Raw genomic sequence first — 23,318 nt, forward strand, 5'->3', positions numbered from 1 at the left:
TCCAAGTCAAAAGAACAAGAGGCACAGTCAAGAAATTCCCGTGATGAATTAATATCAACAACTAACAGAAAAAAAAAAAATCAGTAATGGGGAGGCAAATGATCTTTGCGGCAAGTTTTTCCCAACTTGAAATGTGAAAACAAAAGACTGAGTGTCAATCTCACACAGGCTTTGCATCGTAGACACTGGATATGTTGAGTCTGCATCCATTTATCTCGGTGGTGAAAGAAAAAATGTGAATTTAAGAAAATGAGCACTTCTGTTTCTGCTAAAGGAAGGCTTCTTGATAAGTTTCAAAATGGCCCCACTAAACAGTCTCAAATTGATAAAATGTCTTTAGACCAAAATGGAAGGTGAATTTAATCAGAGTGCCAGAACCAGACTCCTCCTGACTAAACTCAGGGCTCATGTTAATTTTCTTGAAATTACCTTGTCTTGAATTCTTTATACCAAATTAGGGTGCCTAGTACAATATTCTGCACAAAATAAATGCTTGAGGTTTGTGGAACTGTCTGCCTAAAAAAATGTAATAGACTCTGACATTTGATTTAAAAATTGCTCTACTGCCTCGACTGTATTAATGTTTTTTAAAAGTTTTAACTGAATATAAAGTAAGTCAATGATCTCTGAGGACAGACTGGCTAAATTCACTAATTTTGGCCCTCTCTGGTTCAACGTCATTCTGATTCTTTTTCATCAGATAGTTTGCCAGTTGATGCTTATCTAGCTGCAGTTATCCTGGCATCAAAACAATTTCTGACTTTCAATTAAAGATTAGAAATACTTCCTCAAATCTTTTTCCTGGATGGCAGTCACTTTAAAAAAGCCAGTTAGTACAGTGTTAATATGGAGACAATCAGAATGGTCTGTGCTTTTTGCATAAAACTTCTAATCAACCAATGAGGCACCTGTCATTTTTTTCTTTTGTATTAAAAGCTCTGGAATGGCAATTGTTCTTTTCATTTTACTAAGGAAATGATTTTTAGAGTTGGCATGTCAGCGCATTGGCTGGAAAGAAAAAAATGCAAGTTTAGACTCCTCATCACGAGGTCCAGTGTAGTTAGCTACGCTGCGTTCTCAGTGTTTTCAAAAATTGGTTCCATGGCAACCAGTTTGGAAAGACAGACTCACTCTCCAAGCAGGCAGTGAGTGTGTGATGGAGCCACATGACTTTGTTTGGAAAGGTTTAAGTCAAACACAACATGCTGGCTCAGAACAGAAAGCGATCTCTGCGGGTAATATTCACATCAAGTGAAACAAACATTTCTGGCATTGTTCTCACGTTCCTGGACTATATCCATCACGAGGGCGAGCAAGGCGGCCATCTGGCTGGAGGACTAGGGTTGATCCCACCTATTTTGCCTACTTCCTGCCCCTATCTAGTAATTGAATGGTAACATGATTATGACATTGATAGTGATCTCTCCCCTCACCTGACGCCTCATTTGCCTCTAGATACCTTATAAATGGAATGGTGGGAGGCCGGTGGTTGTGTACCGTCAGCAGTAAATCCCATGTCTCAATGATTAACATAGATTTTCCTGATAGCTTTGCAAAAATGCAATCTTTGCTTCAGATCTGACATTGAAAAGCATCTTTTTGTTTTGTGTTTAAAAATTTAAATTTTTTAGTCTGTTTTGAAAGGGAGGACGGTTCTTTTCCTTTTGGCTTTCTCTCACCATTGTTTCTGAGGGACGTGCACAGGGACTGAGTCAGAAGTAGGAAAGCGGGCACTGAAGCTGAGCCACTGGTGCAACTTCCTACTCACAGGTTCGCTGGATGCCTATTGGGAAAGTTCCCACACCATTTTGATGAGAAGGATACTCATTTGTTTTAAAAAACTGAATCTACGCAGGGTAAGTGAGAACAGTCTGAGAATATCAAGAATACTTTAAGCCTCGTGTATACATCTACCATAGCATCATCTGTCTCAGAGAAGATTCAGTGTGTCAGGATTTCCTATAGGATTATTGATGGTAGCACAAACCTGTCCTTAAGAGTTTTCAACTGAAATGCCAAAGATGTTATTTTCTTGCAAATTGTAGTAATAGTGTTGCTACTAAAATACTTTTAGTTTGTGTCTGATGTTATCCTTTGCTTAGATCCAATACCACAAACATCTAGTTGATGAAATAGCAATAAAATAAAGTTTTTGCAGTATTTCCGATAGTAAGTGTCCCAAACAGAGTCCAATATGTAATGAAGCAGTTGGCTAAAAAGGCTCCAATGACTTGGCATGAACCTCTCACCCCTCTTTTACCCACTCCTCATCCTCCCCCTTGGAAAAATCTCATGAACCAATTGGCTGAAAGGGCTAGTTTGCTCGTTGGTACGATCTTGGTGGCAAAATGCTAGGGATAAGACAGCCGGTGGATGTGAGAGTCACAGGTTGGTTCAGCTGAGAATATCTAAGCTGAGCTGCAGCTAGTGGAGAATCTGCAGTGGTGATAGAGGATTCGGTATTTGTTGGCAGATCGAGGTGGGAGCCCCATTCCTTTTGTCCTAATATGCCAAAGCACATTTCTAGAAAATATCAACTAACCTATGGTGGCCTCTGTGCTCAGAACCATGTTTCCAGGGAAAAAACCAAAACAAAACAAAAACTCATTTTTTAAATCCCCGAGGATTTGAGGGCTCCCCCCACCCCGAGAGCTGTTTTCAAAACCCCCCAGAAGACAGAGGGGAATTGGAAAAGTCAGAAAAGAGCCTTAATTGATCCAAAAAACTTGCTACCAGAAATGCTTGCCAACTGAGGGGAAGAAAAATGAATTTTTCCTTTTTAAAATCTACTAAAGGTTTTAGAAGGATAGATATAATTAACAGTATTCTAAGCAGTTTTCAACTATGAATTTGCATCTGTAGCTAACAAGGGGAAAAACCAGGGATGTGCTTCCTTCCACATCTCTCCGCCTCTTTCCGTTTATAAACGAGATCTGATAAAAAGGAGCACTAACCTGATGTGGGCGTTCATGGCAGTCCTAGACATCCAAGAGTGCAGTTTGAGTTGATACACGTCATCTATTTCTATATATCTATACTCTAGGAAGAGGTGGGATAGAGGAGGTTGACTGCTGAAATCATACCTCTCATAGAAATAATCTTCTAACAAGCATTTTGAATCTTTTTTGTTTTTATACTGGTTGAAATGGCAACTTTTGGTAAAAAGTAGATTGAAAATAACACTTCTATTTGCTGTGTGTGAAAAGGCTAGTGTTTCAGAAGTTTCAACTACGAATAAATCTGTCTGGGCTTTATTGTTTGGGCTAGACTCAAGTGCAATATCTCATCTGATGTATTGATAATTTTAAATATTCAAAATTTGAAATGTAAGTAACATCACAATGGAATCGGCCTTTTATAAATGCAACGGTCAAGTTATTATGTTGTGAAAGTTAGAGACTTCATGGCCTAAAAAGAGGATGGAAATTATTGAAGGCATTTTTAATGAGAGACCTGTGTGGGTCTAGTGTATTCCACAAAATAACTGAGTAATACAGAAAATGTCCCAAAAACCTACTTTTTTTAGTTGCTAAGATCAAAAGTTATATATGTCCATCTTTGATTTGCATATAAAAACTGAGACTACAAGTTTTAGTTGTACCATTGTTTCTGAAAACTGGGAATCTATCTTCCTTAAGGGTAGTGACTTTCAGATATCTGAGACAAAGGAAGCCTGTGATGAAATCTTAACACATTTTCTTTTTGCTAATTCTCTCATTTTAAAATATGTTCTTGTCAACCACATAGGAAATTCTCATCCAAATCATGATTTTAGCCATATTACTCAATTATATGAGCATTATGAGAACATAAAATCTTTGCAGATTTGTTCCTTGGAGTATTTTTTTTTTGAAGTTTAATGTTAAGGTGAGTATAAGAAGGTAGAGAAACGTACCTACAAAGAAAATTGTTTTTCTCAGAACGAGGCAGGTTGAGCATATCAGTATTATGTTAAATATTTATATAATTTAGTCTGTTATTTTAGGTGACATATTTTTGAAAAGTGGTTATATATTTGGTTATTTAATGGAATTGTTTCTTCCACTTGGAAGAAGGGGATCTTCACAGTGAAGGATGGGTCTTTGCAAACCTAGGATCACATGTGCAGGAGAGATCTCCTTAGAGAATTTATCTGTTGTCCTACTATGTGGCTTCAAGGGGTCTAATAAAAAGTTCTGTAAGTTAAACCTGGGTTATTTCAACTTGGGAATGTAGGGGAAAGGTCTTTGGAAAATCTCTTGGCCAGATCCTTCTAGGCAAATAAACAACTTCCGGTATAGAGGGCTGTATAATCATTCTAGTAAATTAATTCCCCCCGCTACACACACACCACTCTTGGATTTGGCTAGGTAGATCTGTCTGCAGTCAACAAATTAGGAGGGCTGGGCATTAACTGTCAAAACTGACTCAGTAACACTGAAGTTAGCTAATTTCTCTCTCAGTCAGTGTGTGTGGTTATTAATGTGAATTTTCCTACCATTTGCACATTAGGCATATAATAACTCCAGAGAAGCATTTGGCCCACTCACATTTCTTGGAGGCATGGAAGCTATATATGATGTTTTTCTAGGTTTACACCCTTCACCTTTGGGAATATATGAGGGGGCCTTTATCCTCGATCCATACCTACATATATTGGTAGGATAAAAGGCTAGGTAGATGGGCACTGAAACAGGAAAAATGATCCAAAGAGGATCAGAGTCAACAATCTTGCTGCAGTGTGCAGCTGTAGGGTGCAATCCTGTCCTAAACATTTATAGACGTACCACAATATGATCTAATGACTGTTTTCTAGCTGGAATGTCTTTATATTTGATTTTTTCCTATGACAAATTCACTTTCAGAAAAACATGCCCAGAGTAATTTTAGCATAAGCCTTTTCTCCATGGCTGAGAGCTAACAGTGAACATCACTGAGAGTAATGAGTATGATGGGAGTAGACATGGAAGAACCACAAAGGTTGGAAACTGGGAGAAGAAAGGTTATGATTGCATGTTCCCCAAGGGGACACCTCTTTGGATCTTTCAAAAAGGTTAGGACTGAATGATTCTAAAGAATGTGCACAGGTCAAGCATCTGAGAAAATTCTGCATTGATTACCAGGCAACTTCCAGTCAGCAAGTCTTCCTGTGAAGACATGGGTCATAATTCTAACTACAAAGTTATGTTGCTTTTTTTCAAGTTACAAAGTAATGTTCTGTTCTACAAATCAATCAAAGTAATGTATACAATGTGTTCTACAACCAATCAACAGTAACTTATACAATGACTGCTGACTTAAATGTCCCATAGGAGGTTAAACCAGAGGACCTTTTGACACAACTGAGAATTGGGAGAGCCTCTGAACTCATCTTTTTGGGTATCTTGGCAGGCAGGGAAAAAGTCAAGCTAAATACTCACCCATTACTTGTCTGGAAAGCTAAAGCACTCTGCCGGGGAAGTCCCACCGCTCAGTGGTTGCTCCTTCTATAGGTAAGACATTCTCTGCTTCGGGAGATTATTAACCATGGCCTGATTAAGCTTCATGAGTGAACTACCTCCTATCACTGTTTCACCTTCCTGCACTACCTTTGCAGGTGGAATACCATCCGGACCGACCGGCACTTGAAGTGGGTGGAAGACAATGAGTGTGGCTAGAAATGGTAAGAACATAAAACAAAAGTGCAATCCATTATCAAAACTCTGTAGGCAGAGCTGAGTGAATGTTAATGAGTCCACTTGTAACGGCATCTTTCCTTTTCTGTAAGATAAATGTGACTTTGCATGTCTGTTCTACATATTGCACTTGTTTATCAGGTGAAATGCTCAATTTTACCAACAGCTAGTGAAGTGATTACTACAGCAAAAGCCAAGGATCTTTTGAAGGTCACGGTAAGATCCAGTGCTGGACACGGCTGATCATGAAATGGCCAAATATTCTTTTAAGTTATGAAACTATATTCAAGACTTGCTCCAAACGTCATTGCCCAAGATCAGACCCAGAAAACCATAATCACAAGAGAGACTTCATACCTTGAGCAAGGAAACTTTGAAAGAAGTCTGAAAGGAGCTGATTTACAGTCTTGAGAAAGTGAAGTTTGGTCATCATTAGAGAATGGAGGGCTTCATTGTCTACCAGAGGAAATTTGTTATTTTTATGATTGCATCCACGAAGTCCTCAGATGTATGCAGTGCAAACTGATCAATCTCTCTGTATTTTGACAGGTTTGGAACAGGGGCCCTGGGCTGTGGAATCAGCAATGAATCAAACCCCTGTGGACAAGGCCACGTGGAAGGTGAGCTTTTATTAATAGTGAGACCCCTGGAGTCAAGGGGAAGGTACTGCTTTAGAAAGTCTCATTGTGGATGAGCGCCACCTATCAGGATACGCAAAGTTAAGACAGCATGCTTTAAAAAAAAAAAAAAGAAAAAAAATATAATATATATATGTAAAATAAGGGAAAAAACTTAGTGTATTTATTTTATGCTGTGAACCCAAAGATCAAAGCTCTATAAAATCTTCACTGGTTAAGGCTCGAATCAGAATCTTTGAAAGAATAAAAACTAGCTTATAAGAGGTTAGAATCCTTAGGCCACAGCATTTTGCCAAAGAGTCGCTAAGTAGTCAAGGCCACCCTGGTCACTGAATTACTCCTTTTGCTGCTAAAGAAGTAAATGTTGGCTGCTTATTTTGTGTTAAATGAAAGATTGGGTCTGAGGAGACACATTGTTGCTCCAAGAAAATAACCTTTGCCTATGAAATTGTTCCATGAATGACCATATATGGATATAATGAGGAATTATAAAGAAAATTTTAAAAACAATCAGATGAATGAAGTCTCATCTACAGGTCCAAATTCTATTTCAGTAAGAACGAAATCTACTAATATTAACACAGATTTGGAAGTAAGTACACAAACTGGAAGTCACTTTTTCCACAAGTGCTTACTTCATTTCTGGTGTCACCTCTTCCTGTACTGTTTCGATTATGTGATACATGAAGTTAATAACTTACATAATTAGTCAGAAAGTATTAATGCAGCAAAGATTCCTTGGGAAGCACCTAGTTACACACTTCTGATGGTCAATTTTATTAGGACTGATTTGATATAAATACTCCACACGTTAAACGCTGGTTTGATGTGGAACTGTGTATGGGTTCATGTTCTTGGATGCAGAAAGAATGCAGATAAAGTGGTACCAAAAGATGGAAAAAAAAAATCAGTGAAATGTGAGAAGCAGCCAACATTTATCTCAACAGTGTCAGGCAACATTCTGACACTGTGATCTCTTGGGACATTAAAAGGAAACATTGCATGACCAAAAGGTTGACATTGGCAAGTTGAAACTGGGAATCTGTTTTCTTTCGTTTGCATGAGGATACCAATTGCACAATAATACCTTTTTGGTCTTTATTTCTTCCAAACATGAAAACAAAAGATGAAGTAGATGACAATGAGGATAGAGAAAACATTCCGTACAGAATATGCTGTATCACTGGTGATTAAATCAGAAACAATTAGAAACTTTATTTGTCTGTGTCAATAGTGTGTACCATTTATAAGGAACAGCTCAATTCGTGCACTTCCCCCCCTAAAGCTGTGCACAATACACACAAAATAAAATCAAACAGAATGAAATAATTTTACACAACTATAATTACTAATACAGCCCTGAACAACCAGAATCATATTTTCCCTATAACATGAAAATTGAAAAAGCAAACAAACCCAAAAGCTTTGAAATTGAAATTGACCAACGGCTAAGATTTCTTAAAGTCCTCTGTGAAAATTTGCTACGGGATTAGTAACATTCCAAATATGGCTAGACATGAGTGCAAAGGCTTTCTAATATTTAAACAACTTGCATCCCTTGACTACTTGGTGTTTCTAGGCTAGCTTTCCATTCAATAAATCTTCAAAAAAAATAAATGGGTTAGAGTGTGTCCCTAAAGGAGTCAGGCCACCAGTGTGTTGGGCCGTGACAGGTCAGGGGGAGTGTCCAGGAGACATGAGACATGGTAGAGGTGTTGAAGGGGCATGGAAAAGTACTGCTGTCCGACAAAGAGAGAACTTGGACTTGACCGGGCCTTCTCGGTGGTTTGGATCACCAACATGATTGCCCTATCTGGTATAAAATGGGAAGATGTACAGGATCTGCAAGGTTGGCTAAGGAGACACAGGAAACTTTTTCCTAACCTATGCCTTATACTTTATCTGTTAAAGAAATTTTAAACATTTATACAAGAGAGTTTCCTAATGGTGTTTTCCTTAGCAAGATCAGACTGTTTCCATGTGGCTATGTTAGCTTTTACTCACGAAAATGGCAGTCACATTAACTGTGAACCCCCTGAGGGCAGGGATCTGGACGTCTTGTCCAGGACTCAGTCCCCAGGAGGTAGCACAGACCCTGGCATACTGAGTGGGTCGCTAACATCTAATTACTCATTCCATCTTCCAGTGTTTATTACATGGTGGACGATGGTGACTACTCAGCGGAAGAGAAGGCTGGTGAGAGCTAAGTATCTCTGAGTCGATACAGAGCACTTAGGGGTGTCTCCATCCTGGGGTTCTTTACAGATAGAGAAAAGTCCGGGAGGGGGCCCAAGTCCTTGCATTTATCCTCATCTGTGGACTCACTGCTTTGGAATGTTGGGTTTATCCACATGCTCTCTGATATTTTGAAATAGAGCCACTCCTTTTCCAGGGTTAAAAAACCTTGCAGGGCAATCCTCCGGGGAGGCACTAATCTCATTTTGTTGCTTCCTCCTTAGTCGTAAGTGAAGACACACTTTTACAGGCCCTGTGGCTTCTTTCCTCCTCAGGAACTGCAGATACAAGCAGAGGGGTCTGGCTGGTGAAAGAAACAGGGCTCCAAATACATTAAAAACAAAACAAAACAAAAACCCCCGAAAAACGAAACAAACCAGCACGATCTATCATCTGTGCCAGACAGAGCAGATGTGAAATAATAATAAATACTTAGGGGCAGGGGCGTTGTGGGAACGGAAGCGTCCAGGGCCCGGGCACATCTAATGCATCCCCTGCTCCACAGGGCCCTCCTCCTCGGCCTTCCCGCACCAACAGCTGGGCCGCAGAGGCCGCTGCCGCGCACCGCGCGGCGGCTTCTCCGTGAAGACTCTGCAGTCTGCCTGCTGTCCTCTCAACAGCTAACTTTCCAGGTAACAGTTCCTGCTGCTTAGAAATGAACGTGCACACCCACGAACAAGAAGCCATGTTTCTCCTCTGATCCCGCCTCAAACTCAACAAAAGTTACAACTCAGGTGAAAAGGAAACTCACTCATGTCCTCAGCGTCCAGTCCGCGTTGCCGAGTGGGAGGCGAGGGTACGCTAGGCTCTACTATATACAGGCGCGCTTTGTTTGGCTGTATCGGGTTTTCATCCATGCGCTGTGAACAGGTACCGCGACAACATTCCCGCACAGGCCCGGGGAGGAGGAGCGAGTGTGCGGTCGTGACTGGACAGGACTGTGCAAGCCATGGACGCTTTGAAAAGAAAACCGACAGACGACCCCAGGCGACAGCAGCACGGGACGGGGACACACACTGACGCAAACGGGGGGCGGGGATGGCGTGCTTTTCGATGGAGTTATTCTTCCGGTTTGTAATGAAGGGCGGGTGGGAGGGGGCTGGGGTGGCGGGGACCTGGGGGTGGTTGGCAGGGCTGGAACACCAGAATGGGGGCTTTGCTAATCACTGGTCTAGAGCTAAAGAGCTAAGGAAGAAAGGATTGTGCGCGCTCCTGGGAGTCCAGGCACGTCACTCCTGTACCTGTTGACAGGAGTGCCAGGCGTCCTGCCTTGAAATGTCAGACGGGATCAAGAGCCACTACTTTTCTTGGCTCCATTCGAGCTCCCAAGTTTCTTCTTGGAGGCAGCGTCAACCTCTGCTCCTGCTCCAGAGGCCAGCATGAAATTTAGTAACAGGGTGAAGGCCTGGGCATGCTGCTGCTTCCACACCCACTTCCTTTCTCAATACCAAATGGTTTTTAAAGTGTTCAGGAGAAAAGGAGAGTCATCGTAATGATTTCCATTTTCCCGTTTGCATTTAGATACAGTCTTCACTCCCACAAGAGAAGCAACCAAGCCTGATCCTCCCCCCCCCGCACCTCCCCACAAAGAAAAAACAACAAACCCTGACTTCAACCACCTCCCCCTCCCCCATCGAAAAGAAGCAAAAACAGAAAACAAATCAAAGACTGCACAATTTATGAACCTGGGGAGAACACAGCCCTCCTAGGCTGAGCTGCAAAGATGGCCCTGCCTCCAAGCCTTGTTCAACGTGACGATGCCCCGGGAAGGGGAGGTGATGGTGGCTCCCTTCGGCCCTGGTACAGAGTATGCTCTTGAAGCTGGATTCCATCAGCAGGTAAGTGAACATGACAAATGTCAGTTTCCTCTGTTCGTTATACATAATTTTTTATGTATATATTTGTATATATATATATATATAAATTTACTATATCTGATTGTTCCTTTAGAAGCCTTTTATGTGGCAGTAGGCCTCCAGGGAGGAGAAGAAAATGTACAAGAGCCACAGGAGCACAAAGAGGCAGGACGTGAGGAGCTTGGCAGTCCGGGGCCCACCCAGCTCACCTCCGATCTCTGGCCTCCGCCGGTACAGCAGCACCCCCACGTTGATGAAAGCAAAAATGGTGAAGAGAGTGACAGAGAAAGCGAGCGTGCCAGGGGACACCTTGAACTGTTCCCCGTTGGCGGCGTGGTAGATGGCCGCGATGGACCAGGCCACGCCGATGCCCAGGAAGACGTTCACCGCGTTGCTGCCAGTGACGTTACCTATGGATGCGTCGGCGTACTGGTCCTGGGTGGCTGCCACTTTGCTTGCAAACGTGTCTGCAGAGGAACAAGAAAAAGGGAACGATGTTTAACCATTTAATAAACGTCTGAGGGGTGCTGGAAGCCTCAGCAGTGTACTCTAGGATCCAACCCTCGATGGAAACCCCGTGCCCAGGTGAGAGTTGTGATGTCCTCTTGAGCCCAGCCGTGCAGTCAGAACAGGATCTAGGTATCAGGGCTTGAGGCCTGGTGCCGGCAGAGCTACAGGTGGCCTTGGTCAAAATCTTTACCCGCAGAAATCGCTGCTCTTTGTGATCCTGAGGGTGTGGCCTTTCCCCGAGCGTTACCCCTGAATATTACCAGGCTCCATCCAGTGGTGCTGGGGCATAACCTGCAGAGCTCAGGACCATGTTTTAACAGCACACCCAAAGATTCCAGGCCACAGCAGTTGGAGAACAGCTTCTGGAGGGAGTCACTGAAGGACACTGTCTCCTCAGCTCTGGTTTATAGATGAGAAGGCTTAGGGGTCAGGAACTACTTCCAAAGATTCCAGAGGAAGTCAATGGTGGGACTGACCTTCACCTAGAGCCTTAGAACTAGGAGAGCAGATTCACCTAGGTCACTGTGCTGATGGTGACAACAATTCTATGAGGGGAGGAAGCTGAGCTCAGAGAGGATGAGTAATGGGTGCAACGTAACCCAACAAGGAAGAAGCCGTGTTCAGGTTTGAGCTCCAGCCTCCCGCCTTCGGGCCAATGCTTGTTCTTCGTGACATATCACCCTTACCTCTGCCTGGCAGCCTAATGGCCGTCCTCACAGCTCTTTGCTCACCGACAATCCTGACCGCATCTCTTTTCTGAAGCTATAAAAGCCATCCATGTCCTTTCTCTATGGAGAGCAAGACGAGCTTGACTTATTTTTTGATGAGTAGAGCACGGGGGTTTAGAGCTCATTTGAGCCAGAGGGTTTCAAATCCTGTCTTCACAACTGACTGTGTGACCCCAGGCAGATTATTTAATTTCTCTGAGCCTCAGTTTCCTAATCTGTGAAGTGAGGACAGTGACGCCCACTTCAGAGTGCTAAGTCGCACTATTACATACAAAATGCTTATGTTTCTTGGTTCCAAGGGTAGCTCTCTTGGTTGTTTGGGGAAGACACTAGTGAATGGAGCTGCCTAGGTCTGCTTACTAAAAGTTGAGGCTGGATCTGAAATAGCCCCTTTATTAAGAATGTAAACAGAACCCAGAAGATACTCAGCTTCTTTTCTATACGATTGCCTGGTGACTAATATCAAAGTCCTTTCCACTCCCTTTGCAAATACATTGCATGCTAGGTTTAGAGCAGATGTTAGTAACTGTCAAATTGTACTTGTATTTACAAAGCCAGCAATGGCAGGTATGATATTACTGTAAGGCACCATGTCATGTGCTCTGGTCCTCTGAGGTCCCTGGCAAGCTCTAACCCTGCAGGTAGTTATATGATATCTGGATTCTATTTTCTCCCCTCCGTTCCCACCTCCGATGGGGATGATACATAAAACATGTATGTTTCTATCAGCCTGCAGATTTCCGTGTGTTACAGTGGGTGAGAAGGCTGAGGCTACTCGGAGACTCCTGGATCTGCGGTATCACACTCTTACTGAAAGGGAACTGGTTAATAATAACTTAGAGAGTCCTCACTGATTCTGACCTCTGTCTGTGATGGAAAGTGGGTTTCAGTTACTGTTTTATAAAGAGGCAAACACCGCATACTCTGTGCTCCCAGTGTCACACGGGCACTTTCTTTCAACCCTCTCAGCCTGCCAGAGTGGAGGTTATCACCTTTTACGACTTGGGAAACCGTGATGTTGTGATCCTATGTCTCCTGGACAGGGAAATGCATCAACAGAACAATGATTTTTACACCAAGTCTGTTTCTTCTCAGAGCTGGTTCTTGGGTGACACCACCCTGCCCCTCCCAGGAAGGCTAAAGTTCTCCCTTCTTCAGTCCATTTCAGGTCGCCTGAAGCTTCCACTCAGAAGCTCCGACGCAGGTTTCCGCAGAACGCTCCTTCGGGTCAGGGAGGGCCCCGCCTGGGGAAGGTGCAGGCGGCCTGCTAACCTGTCCTGCTGGGGCCCTGTGGCTTCTGGCACTCACCATCACGCACTGTCCCTGACCACGCCTATCACGGAGGCTGGTGAGTAAAAGCCAAGCAAGACCAATCTTAATGGTCTCTTGCACTTTATTATCGAGTTATTAGGAGCTGCCACAGCAGCAGCCTCAAAAAGGAAAAAAAATGAAGTCATATTGCTGTTAATTTTCAAGGACAGCTGAGCAAGGAAAGTAAAGAAACAGAGTCCAAGGCAGGAGAAAGCCGATTACGGCTCAGATGCCCGGGAGGAACAGCTGAGATGCCATTCTGAGCTGTCAGGGCTGCTGGGAGGGGCCGGGGGTGGGTGACCTGGCACGTCCCACTGCCTGGCCCTGCCTACCCCGCACGTGGTACATGGCACACTAGACTTCCTGGGTGCCCCATTGCCATCCCGAAATCCTGGACTTTCTGCTGCGGTATCAGAAGGGAGTGAGGCACAAAATCAAAGCTTTCTGGGCCCAGGGACCTGGAATGAAAGGCACGCCTGAGTCTGCAGGGCTTTCTTCTCCCTCAAGCCTATTAATGTGAATATCCCATGAGAATTCTTGTAATAATACGTTCCTGTTTACAGATACCTTTCTTTGGATTCTCTGAAAATTAGTAGCCAAAGTGATTAGCTTATCACATCAGTGAAACATGTTTGGGCCCATGAGTTGGGTGGGTTTTAGATTCCTGGGTTACACACCAGACCTCTGTCTGCTTTCCACTGAAAAGCTATGTGAAAAAAAATAGTAGAAACACATGCAAATCCAAACCATTAACCTTAACCCCAGAGACAACTCTTTTCCAAAGTATCTTCTGTCAGTGCTGCCTGGTGCACAGAGCAGCAGCTCACAGATCGGAGGTCAGGCTCTGCCAAGCCCATACCTGCTGACGGCCGAACAAGGCAACAGCCATTCCCCAAAGTGAGATCCAAGCAGGCACTACTGCCATGGTGGAAAGATAAACAGAACTTGACCCATTAAATACAAACATTTCTGACTCTGATTTCCAACGTGATTGACACAACCTACATTGATAATAATTTATCTATGTGTGTATATCTGTTATCAACCACATTTATACTTCAGGCCAGGATTCTAATAGGAATTTTTGCTTCTACCTCCCATCTTGAATTCTAAAAAACTTTAAATGAGTTGCATAGTCCCAGGCTTCGGTCTTGCTTCCTCGGGCCCCACGCCTGTAGATCACTCCTCGGGAAGAGGTTTGAGAGGCAGTGGGGCTGGGAGGAAACCACACAGCACACCATCAGGGACCTAAGTGTTCTCTGCTTCTGTCTTCTGCAAGTCATTTGGTCAATACCCAGTAATAGGCAAATACCCTCCCCTTTCCTCCAGAAATGATTTTTCACCTGAATTTCTCAAGCTTTATAGCTACTTAGAGACCAAGCCACAAACATCTCTTCTGTAAAAAGGATAATTCTTTGAGTGCTGCTGGTCACACCCAGGGTTTATGTATTCCTAAGAGTCCCACCGCAGATGATCTATTGTAGTCTTGACCCCTGGCACAAGCAGGGTTCCCCTGGTCAACTCCCAAGTGGTCTGTGCTCAGGAACATGGGGCACGTTCACTGGGGTCCAGCCTGCTTTTGGAGGGGTGCATGCTGCCTCCCAGCACCTGTGATCACCGACCATGTGGGAGTCAGACCCGGGGGTGGGGGCTCCCAGGTGCAGTGGTGGGAGAAGCCTCCACTCTTGGCTCTTCTCTCTGTATGTTCTTGGGTAGACACTTCGATCTTTCAGGTTCTGGTTTCCTAGCTTTATGTTGGGGTGCTGCACAGAATACATCAAAATACTACATTCATTTATATGATTTTGGTGGCCTTTTCTTTGTAGGAGTTGTACATGACCACCCATTCCCTTAAAGTTAACTAATGATAACATCTTCTCATTTTAAAGGATAAATGACAAGTGAAGTGTTGATGCCAATTTCAAGACCTGAAGATACAGCCATTGATGAAACTGGCAATATTAATGAGGTTAAACCACACAGCACAGAGTCATTCACCTCTTAAAAATAGGTAAGAAACGTGGGCAGGATTATTTACTTCCAATCACGAGACCAGTCATGTGCCCGAAGTCTTGGGACCGACAGAGGCAGAGGCGGCTGTGTTTCAGGTGCTGTGTGGAACGTCAAGTCTGCACATCACCGGCACCATACATACTGGGAGAGCCCCGTTTAAAAACAGTAAGATTTAGTGCTCCACCCTCTACTTAATCAGACTGAGAAAAAGACACAGGAATACTGCATTTAATAAGTGCCTGAGGTGGTTATTTTTCCGCACCGAGGTTCAAGCACCTCAGCTCTAAGGCATGGGCGTGAGGGCTGCTGCACCAGGCTCCAAACTGCTTCACAGTCTGGGGGCCTTTGCTGGGAGGAGGAGATGTTTGCGTTTCAGGGAAGTAGGTAACTGGGGAGAAGGGAGGAGCAGCTGACTGCTCTCAGAGGCAGGGCTGCCCTCGGACAGATGGGCCTCCCCCTCTACCGTTATGCTAGGCTCTTAGTGTCCCTCTCCCGCTTTTTAACCCTGTTCCAGTACGGCTACTATGAAAGGCCAAGAAGGAGGGAAACTTACTTGAATTACTGGAATTCTGGCTCTCTCACCTGCTGGGTAAGAAGCTAACCTACTTTATACAGTCTTGAAAGAAACGAGTTAGCACAAACAGCACACAGAATAGGGCCTGGCACGACGGATTAGTACTGAGCACTAAAGGGTGCGCCTGTTAGTCATCACTTTCATGGTACAGCCGAGCCAGATCCCAAAGGAAGCCATAATGGAATGGTTCTAAGCTTCTGGGGAGTTAGAACACCTTTTAAAGATGTATTAATGATCCTACGTAATGAAGAATGTAGAACATTCCATTATTCTTAAACTCATAGGTTATAGGGAATTTTCAAAATAAAAATCTAAGTCATAAAAGGATATTAGATATCTTCTGGTTTAAGGCCCTAAATTGACTAGTGGCTGAAAGGCAGGCATCTGTGCTTAAACAATGTATGTACTGGTCTCTGTTCTCGCCTCTCTTTTGCTCTTTGAGAATTCAGATGGAAGTACTGTTTATTTACGTACTAATCCTTCTGTCCTTACGGACCTCAAACAGCTTCTGTCTTGGGTTGTGATATTTATTTACCCCAGTAAATACGAAAACCACACACTCGCTTGACTGGTTCATCTGCAAAGAACCCTTGTTTGGCATCCGAGTGAAGTTTAAGAGATCAGAGAATTACTGATGTCTGATTAATGACCAGTTACAAGAAAAATTGTAGAAAGTGGAAAGGGGAAAAATACTTAAAATTTCTGCCCGTAAAAAGTGTCCCAGATCTGCAATTGCAAAAAATTACCTTTGTGAAGCAGACCCCACATCAACTGGCTCTCAATTATAAAGGAGATGGGTGTACAGGCAGTAGTATGTAAGTACACAATGCCATATTTCACTTTTTATAATTTACACTTAAAAAATAGTATTATTTAAGACATAACATGATTTGATACACATGAAAATAGTGAAATGATTACTAGTTACACTAATTAACATGTCACCTTACATAGTTAACATTTTTTCTATGATGAGTGCATCTTGAACCTATTCTCTTAGACTATTTCCAATATTCAATACAGTATTATTAACTACAGTCATCATGCTGGCACAGGAGAGCCGTGGACTTACTCATCCTACATACAACTCTGTACCATTTGACCAGCATTTCCCCATATCCCCCACACTACCAGTTTCTGGTAACCACCTTTCTACTCTTTGCTTTTAAAGATTCAATTTTTTTTTTTTTAAGATTCCATATATAAGTGAGATCATACAATATTTATCTTTCCCAGTCTGGCTTGTTTTATCAACATAATGTCCTCCACATTCACTCATGTTGTTGCAAATGACAGGATTTTCTTCATTATTCTCTCTATATAGAATATTTCATGTATATATTCAATAATATTCAGACACTTGGGTTGGTTGTAGACCTTGGCTATTGTTAATAATGCTGAGTGCAGAGGTCTCTTTCAAATCCTGATTTCATTTGCTTTGGGTATATAACCAAAAGTGGGACCGCTAGATCTTATGGAGGTTTAGTTTTTAAAGTTTTGTGGAAACATTGATACTTTTTTCCATAGAGGCTGCACCAATGTACAGTCCTACCAACAGTGAGCAAGAATTCCCTTTTCTCCACATCCTTGCCAACAAGTTTGTTATTGTTTGTCTTTTGATAATAGCCATCCCCTAGGTGTGATGTATTGAAAATCGCAAACTCAACACTTCGGCACTTCTGATCACTATTCAAGTTATGTTCATCAGTGATAAGCTTATATTATTCAGTTTATCTTTCTCTTCTTACTAGAAAACCCATGAGGGGAGGGATGTTTTAAAAATTATATTATTAGCCCAAGTACCTTGATGAGTAGCTTATATACAATGAAATTATGTTGTCTGAATGAAGATATGATATTTCCTATAGTAAGTGCCCAGGAAGATAAGAATGAACAGAACAGACATGTCTCCTGTTTTAGGGAGCTTATAGGCTATTACAGTAGTCAAAGCATTCCGAGTTTGAAGAGTTATTACAATACATGAAGTCCAGCTTCAACATTTTATAGATCAGGAAACAAGGGACCAGAGTTCAATTATCTGGCTCATGAAGTAGCACTCTTCTCACTACACACTGTCCTTAATAATTTTCACTTACTTATAGTTTGTGCTCACAGTACAATAGGGACGACATATGCAAATATAAGACGAGTAAAGCTAACGCACAACATTATAAATGGCACTATGAGTGCTGTAGGAGCGGTGTGAACAAGTAACCCTGAAGTAGTGCAGAACTGTAAGAAATCTCCATGCCCTGAGATTGGCAACACAACCTTCAACAAGTTGAAAGAGGAGTAAAATAACAACAAAGGTAGATACAAGGTAACTGAAGTTGTGGGGAGAGAATGAAGGAGAGTGATAAGCTCCCTTGAGTTAACTTAAATCTTTAGGCCTCTATGAATTGCAGTCCTGTTAGAGAGCAGACACTGACGATGTGGTCACAGATGAAGTCAAGGCATCGTAACAGAAATCAGATGAGAGAACATCCTGTAAATTTTCAAACAGATAAAAATAGTAGATGACTGAAATGAAGAAGTATGTTGAAGAGCTAGCTAAACAAATTGTAAGTAATCAGTGCCAAAGTTGGCCATTACCGGGAGTTGACATGGTTCACTGAATGACAAGACTTGCTAGAATGGTTTGATATTTTACCGTAAACTAGATATGGGTACTCACATGTTTGTTGTATGTATTTGTGCATGCACCCTTGTGTGGATTTAAGCAGAGTATTGGACAGAATGTCTCTTAATACCTTGCAGGCGTTATGGAGGGAAACAGTTGCCACACTTTGCCGATCCATAGCTGGCCGCACATTTATGTGCCAGTGATTTATTAATGAAATGATTTCAGTGTAGAATGAAGTGTTTGCTGCATCAAGTTCTCTACCTTGTCTGTTTTTCCCTAATATCTGTATCAATTATTTGAACGTACATCAAAGCAAAGCACAGGTAAGAAATTTGGAGGCTACCTAATACATAGGATGAGAGAATCAAGTTTCCCAAAAGACTGGGCAGAAATGGTAATCATAAATTTAATTACTTCATTTTGGAGAAGCTACTTTGTGCTGACTAGGCAGCTTTATATGCTGCATCTCATTTGGTTAGTAACTTCCTAAAGTAGATGTAATTATTCTGGATTTCTTGCTCTTCCTAAAATGAATTGTTACAGAAAATGTCCGAAATTTCTGTTTGGAAAATACACAAAACAATACTTAGTCCTACATAGTATAGTATGTCCAAATCCAGACAGTTAGGGAAATATCTAAGGTGTGAACTCACGCAAGATTACTGAACAGACAGGAGCGCTGAATGAGTCTTCAACATGAAGTACCCGGGGATGAAGGCAAATAAAGCAAAACGACAATAGAATCAAGTTTTCTGCATCACAGTAATAATTGATTCCCCCAGCTTCTTAAGAAACCCTCATTCTGCTTCTCACGATGTATTGATTTGGGTTTCTGTCTATGTGAAAGCGATACTAGTGTGGGGTATCAGCCCTATCGCAGTTAAAGGGCTAGAGTGGGGACCCGGGGACCCAGCACACTCCCTGAGTTGAGGGAGATGAACCCAAGCCTGGAGGAAACTAAGGCAGCTAGAGCGAGGGTTAGCTAGCATGCTGGAGGTCCTAGGTTCGATTCCAGAGAGGGAGGGGAGAAGGAGAAGGAAGAGGGAGTTGTGAAAAATACCAGCTTACTCGCTCCACTGGTCTGGCACGCGGCCTGAGCATAAGCAATTCGTCAAGCTCCCCATCCAGACTAAGTGAGATCCGTGACTCACCACTCAGAGCCCTCATTTCATCATCTGGGTGAGGACAATGGCACCCTCCCTGGATGAGCCGAGATAATGTAACGTAGTCTGTGATGTAATGTGTCCGGATCTGTCTATTGAGACCTGGGTTAACATGGATCACATCATGTATGTGTGGTTCCTTGGGAGTCCTGCTTGTTTACTTCCCCAGATAAAAAGGCTGATGCAGACTACCCTAGTGGCTGTTCCACCATGTGCCTGATCAAGTAAGGGGCATAAGGCTGCTTGACTTGAGAAGTCTCCTGGCTCTGGTCAACCAGCACCTGGATGACAACCCTAGCATCTGGCAGTTCCCAGCTGGTTCATTTGAATGACTGGTGCTGCTTGGCATGGAGATATTCAGTAAGCCGAGGCCACTGTGAGTGTAACTCGGCCACCTGAGTCCATGCTACTACAGCATCACTCCTGTTACTGAAAAATGCCAGTCCTCATAACTGTGGCCAGCCTAACATATCTAGTTACGGTAGTAAGGAGCCAAAGCTTCAGCAAGACCCGGTCTTAGTCCTGTTTGCAAATAAGCACTGGCTGTGTGACCTCACAGCAACCCCTCTCAGCTGATACCTCACCTGTAAAAGAGGGAAAACACAAGTCCTCATTTCTATGGCTGCTAAGATGATTAAAAGAAGTAATGCAAAAAGGCTTAATAGCAGGGTGTCTGGAAACCAGTAGGTGCACAACACATGCTCCCCAGTATTTATATATCAGGAATCTTTGCTCTGGTGATAACAAAGGGAATGTTGACAATTTAGAGTTAATAATAGACCTTATGTAGGACTATGAGAAAATGTGGTTCTGTCCTTGACGTCCAGAAATGGTCGTAGTGAGATGCACAACAACTGTTAACATTTATGTGGCTTTGTAGGTGAGACACTATATATATAGATTCTCTTTTAGTCCACAAAACAGCCCTATAAGTACTACTATTATCCCCATTTTACAGATGAGAAAACTGAAGCCCAGACTAGAAGACAACTGACCCAAGTTACATAGCCAGTAAGACATGAAGCCAGGATTCAGACCAAAGGCTGTGACCCGTAGCTGTAGTGCATGTTCTTAACTGAAAGTCCATGGGGGTGTTGATCAGGTAACTGACATATTTTAAACTTGAAAATGGAAAAAGGGTCCAAAGAAAATGTACAGAAATCTCACGTTCAACTATGATTGTAACTACACACTGTTAAGACAGCTGATCATTTTCAGATATCACTGACTGATAGAGTCAGAAATTTTAAGTTCCTGGCTTCTCCCAGAAGTATATTTACACAGTCTTCCTAAAAAGCTGCTACAAATGGGCTTGAATGAATCTACATTTTAAGAAAAGTTTTTGATACTTTGAATTTTGAGCCATAATTCTATTGCTCTTACAATGAACATTTTAATAATACCAAGTCCATGAGGGTTAAAAAATGGTAAGATTGAGTCAAGCAATATTTTGAAAAGGAAGGGCAGCTCTAGGGCTGAACCAGACAGCTGAATTACTTGTCATTTCCCCAAGCCAGCTGGCTTGTTATTAGATAGATACAACTGAAACTCACTTCTTCCCTCAAAAACAGTCCAGAGCCGCCCTACACAGAACTGTCTCTCCCCAGTTCTCTTCTCCCTCCTTCCCAATCATCTCCCTCTTTCTCTTTTAACCCTCCTCGCATTTGAAGCCTGGTTCTTTCTTCTATGCTTTGTTCTATTTTGGGAACCTCCATCTCCTATCTGAATCTTCTCCAATCCTCTTCCCCTCCTTCTCAAGTCCTGCTTTAGAGATGGGGCACCTGTAAGCTTTACCAGGTCTCACCAGAGCTAGACATAGCTGCGAAGGAAAAAATAAAACAAACCGTCATGCCCATCTCCAGGTAGCCGTAATGAGTCACAGAGGAAGCTGCCTGCCACGTGGCTATATTGCTGTGATCTTCTAAGTCTGTGGATCCAGACAATACACTGAAGACACCAACCTGGTCTTTATTCCACACAGACATTGTCTTTTTGAAGAGGCTGCTTTGTGCACTGTCAGCTCAGGAGAATGTGAAAACTATTAAAAGCAGGCAAACAGAGACAACTCAATTAACAGAAAAGGTCACTGCATACAACTTCAACCCAGCACTGGAGGCAGCTGGTAAAACTTGACAAGAGCTCTAGAAAGTTCTGAGAATTCTCCCATTTCTGATTTCTTCTTGCCTTGACCTGATGTAACATTTCCCCCTATGAATGAAATGGTGCAAAAAGGCCTATGTGTCTGTTAGAAGTCTTAAAAATCCACAAAATCTTTGATAAGCAATTCTATACTTCTGGGAGTTTGGAAGCAATTTTACAAGTGTGAGTTTATGGATGGGGATGGTCAGGGCAGAGTTTTTAATGTTAGAGAAAAATCGGGAACAACTAAACCACCCAATTATCCCTACTTTTTTGTAAAATAATAAATTGCAGCTTCATGTAACAGCACTGTAAAATTGTTAGAATCGTGACATAGTGGTACACTAACTAGCAAAGAAAAATTGATGATGCACTGCTGAGAGAGAAAACAGGTTATGTAACTATGTCTAGTATGAGTCCATTAAAAAGTGTGGGTAAATATTTGGCATGTCTTTGTATACACATTTTTGTGCACCTTAAGAATACCCAGGATTTTAAAATTTGAAAGATAGGAGATCCAGATGGAGTAAGAGGACATGGAACTCACTGAAAACCAACTGGAAACTGGCAGAGGGGCTCCTGTACAACCAAGGCTGTAAGAAAGACACGTAATCGGGGAGGAAGGGAAGAAGAGTGATTGGTCTGGGACCTGGGCCCCTAGAAGGGGACTCAAGAGGAAAATGGAGATGACAAGAATGGACCTGGAAGTGAGCAGGTCAAGCCACAGACCAGGCGTCCCATTCCTGGGGCCCTATGTGGAGGACACAAGTCCCCTTGACTGGTGGGAGGACTGCAGGTCAGACAAAGGCTGGGGAGGCACGGATGCTGCCTGTGAGGAGTGCGCATGTGCCGACTGGATCCTGAGGCAGGGCAGAGGAGGTCGGCCCGAGTGGCTCCCAGGGTGCCAGTGACTGCCTCGCTGCACTTCCCATTCTGACCTGAGCAGGCACTCTGGGCCCACACTCTCCATGCCATGGTGCACTACTGGACCTGGGCAGCCAGGACCGGGGAAGACTAGACCATAGGACACAGAGGTGACCCATCCCCAGAAGGAGCCCAGATGGGCAGCAGGGCCACTGTTGGTGCTTACTCAGGCAGCACCCCGGAAGCTGCCAAGATTGTTGATGGTGGCCCCTCTGCCATAGCTAACCTCCAAACACACACTGCGGGCCCACGCAGGTCTCTGCCAGACCAGAGTGCTTCTACAGCAGAGTAGCGGGTGGCAAAGGAAGGTGGCAGGGAATGGCTGAGAGAGACGAAGGAGGCTCACACCCCAGGCTGTGTCTGAGCAGAGTAGCAGATGCCTATTCAGGCATCGGACCTCTGTCTATGCACAGGCCCCACATGCTTCAGCACACCCTCTGGGGCAAAGGTCCCAGTGCATGGAGAGGGCAAAACAGACACTAAAGGGAACAGAGTCAACTCGAGCTCAATCCTCAAAGCTTCTGCTCCAGCAGCTTGGGATCAGACCCTGCCCCTGACAAGACAATGATGGCCACTGAGCAGTGAGGAAGTCCTGCCTAATACCCAGCACTGGCTCTAGCCCCTCTCTCTCCAGCCCTACCCCCCACCAAGGTGCTAGCTGCCAGCACATGCTGAGGAAAGATGTGACTAGCATCCACGTGACAAGCCAGCGCTCTCAACCAAAGGCACTGAGCACATGCAGTCTGTATAGGGACGCTTCCATATAAGAACACCCCTTCAAGACTGCAATAAGGAGCTGTTTCACCTAAATTCATAGAGGCAGAGAAAGTTAGGCAAAGTGAAAAAGGCAGAGGAACTACTCAAAATAGAAAAAACCTGAGAAAACCCCAGAAAATATAATGAAACAAATAAATTGTTTATCAGATAAAAAATTCAAAACTGTTAATAAG

The 23,318-nt window shown here is 43.2% G+C and overlaps 1 protein-coding gene and 1 long non-coding RNA gene across 3 annotated transcripts in view; one reads left to right on the forward strand and one right to left on the reverse strand.

The window, feature by feature from the left end:
- Window positions 1-7,376: 7,376 nt before the first annotated feature.
- The window catches only part of SLC8A1 (solute carrier family 8 member A1), a 394,688-nt gene continuing 378,746 nt past the window's right edge, over window positions 7,377-23,318 (reverse strand). For both annotated transcript variants that reach the window (XR_004326249.1, XM_032497385.1), the window contains one exon: window positions 7,377-10,850. Coding sequence is in view for 1 of the 2 variants with exons in the window: in XM_032497385.1 (XP_032353276.1) it covers window positions 10,474-10,850 (377 nt within the window). In the remaining variant the exon portion in view is untranslated. The remainder of the gene's footprint in view (window positions 10,851-23,318) is intronic.
- LOC116668949 overlaps window positions 12,584-23,318 on the forward strand; it is a 32,152-nt gene continuing 21,417 nt past the window's right edge. Inside the window, exons 1-2 of the long non-coding RNA XR_004326260.1 lie at window positions 12,584-12,969; window positions 14,822-14,943. This is a non-coding gene — a long non-coding RNA (uncharacterized LOC116668949). The remainder of the gene's footprint in view (window positions 12,970-14,821; window positions 14,944-23,318) is intronic.

The sequence above is a fragment of the Camelus ferus genome, chromosome 15 (genome assembly GCF_009834535.1).
Source record: "Camelus ferus isolate YT-003-E chromosome 15, BCGSAC_Cfer_1.0, whole genome shotgun sequence".
NCBI lineage: Eukaryota > Metazoa > Chordata > Mammalia > Artiodactyla > Camelidae > Camelus > Camelus ferus.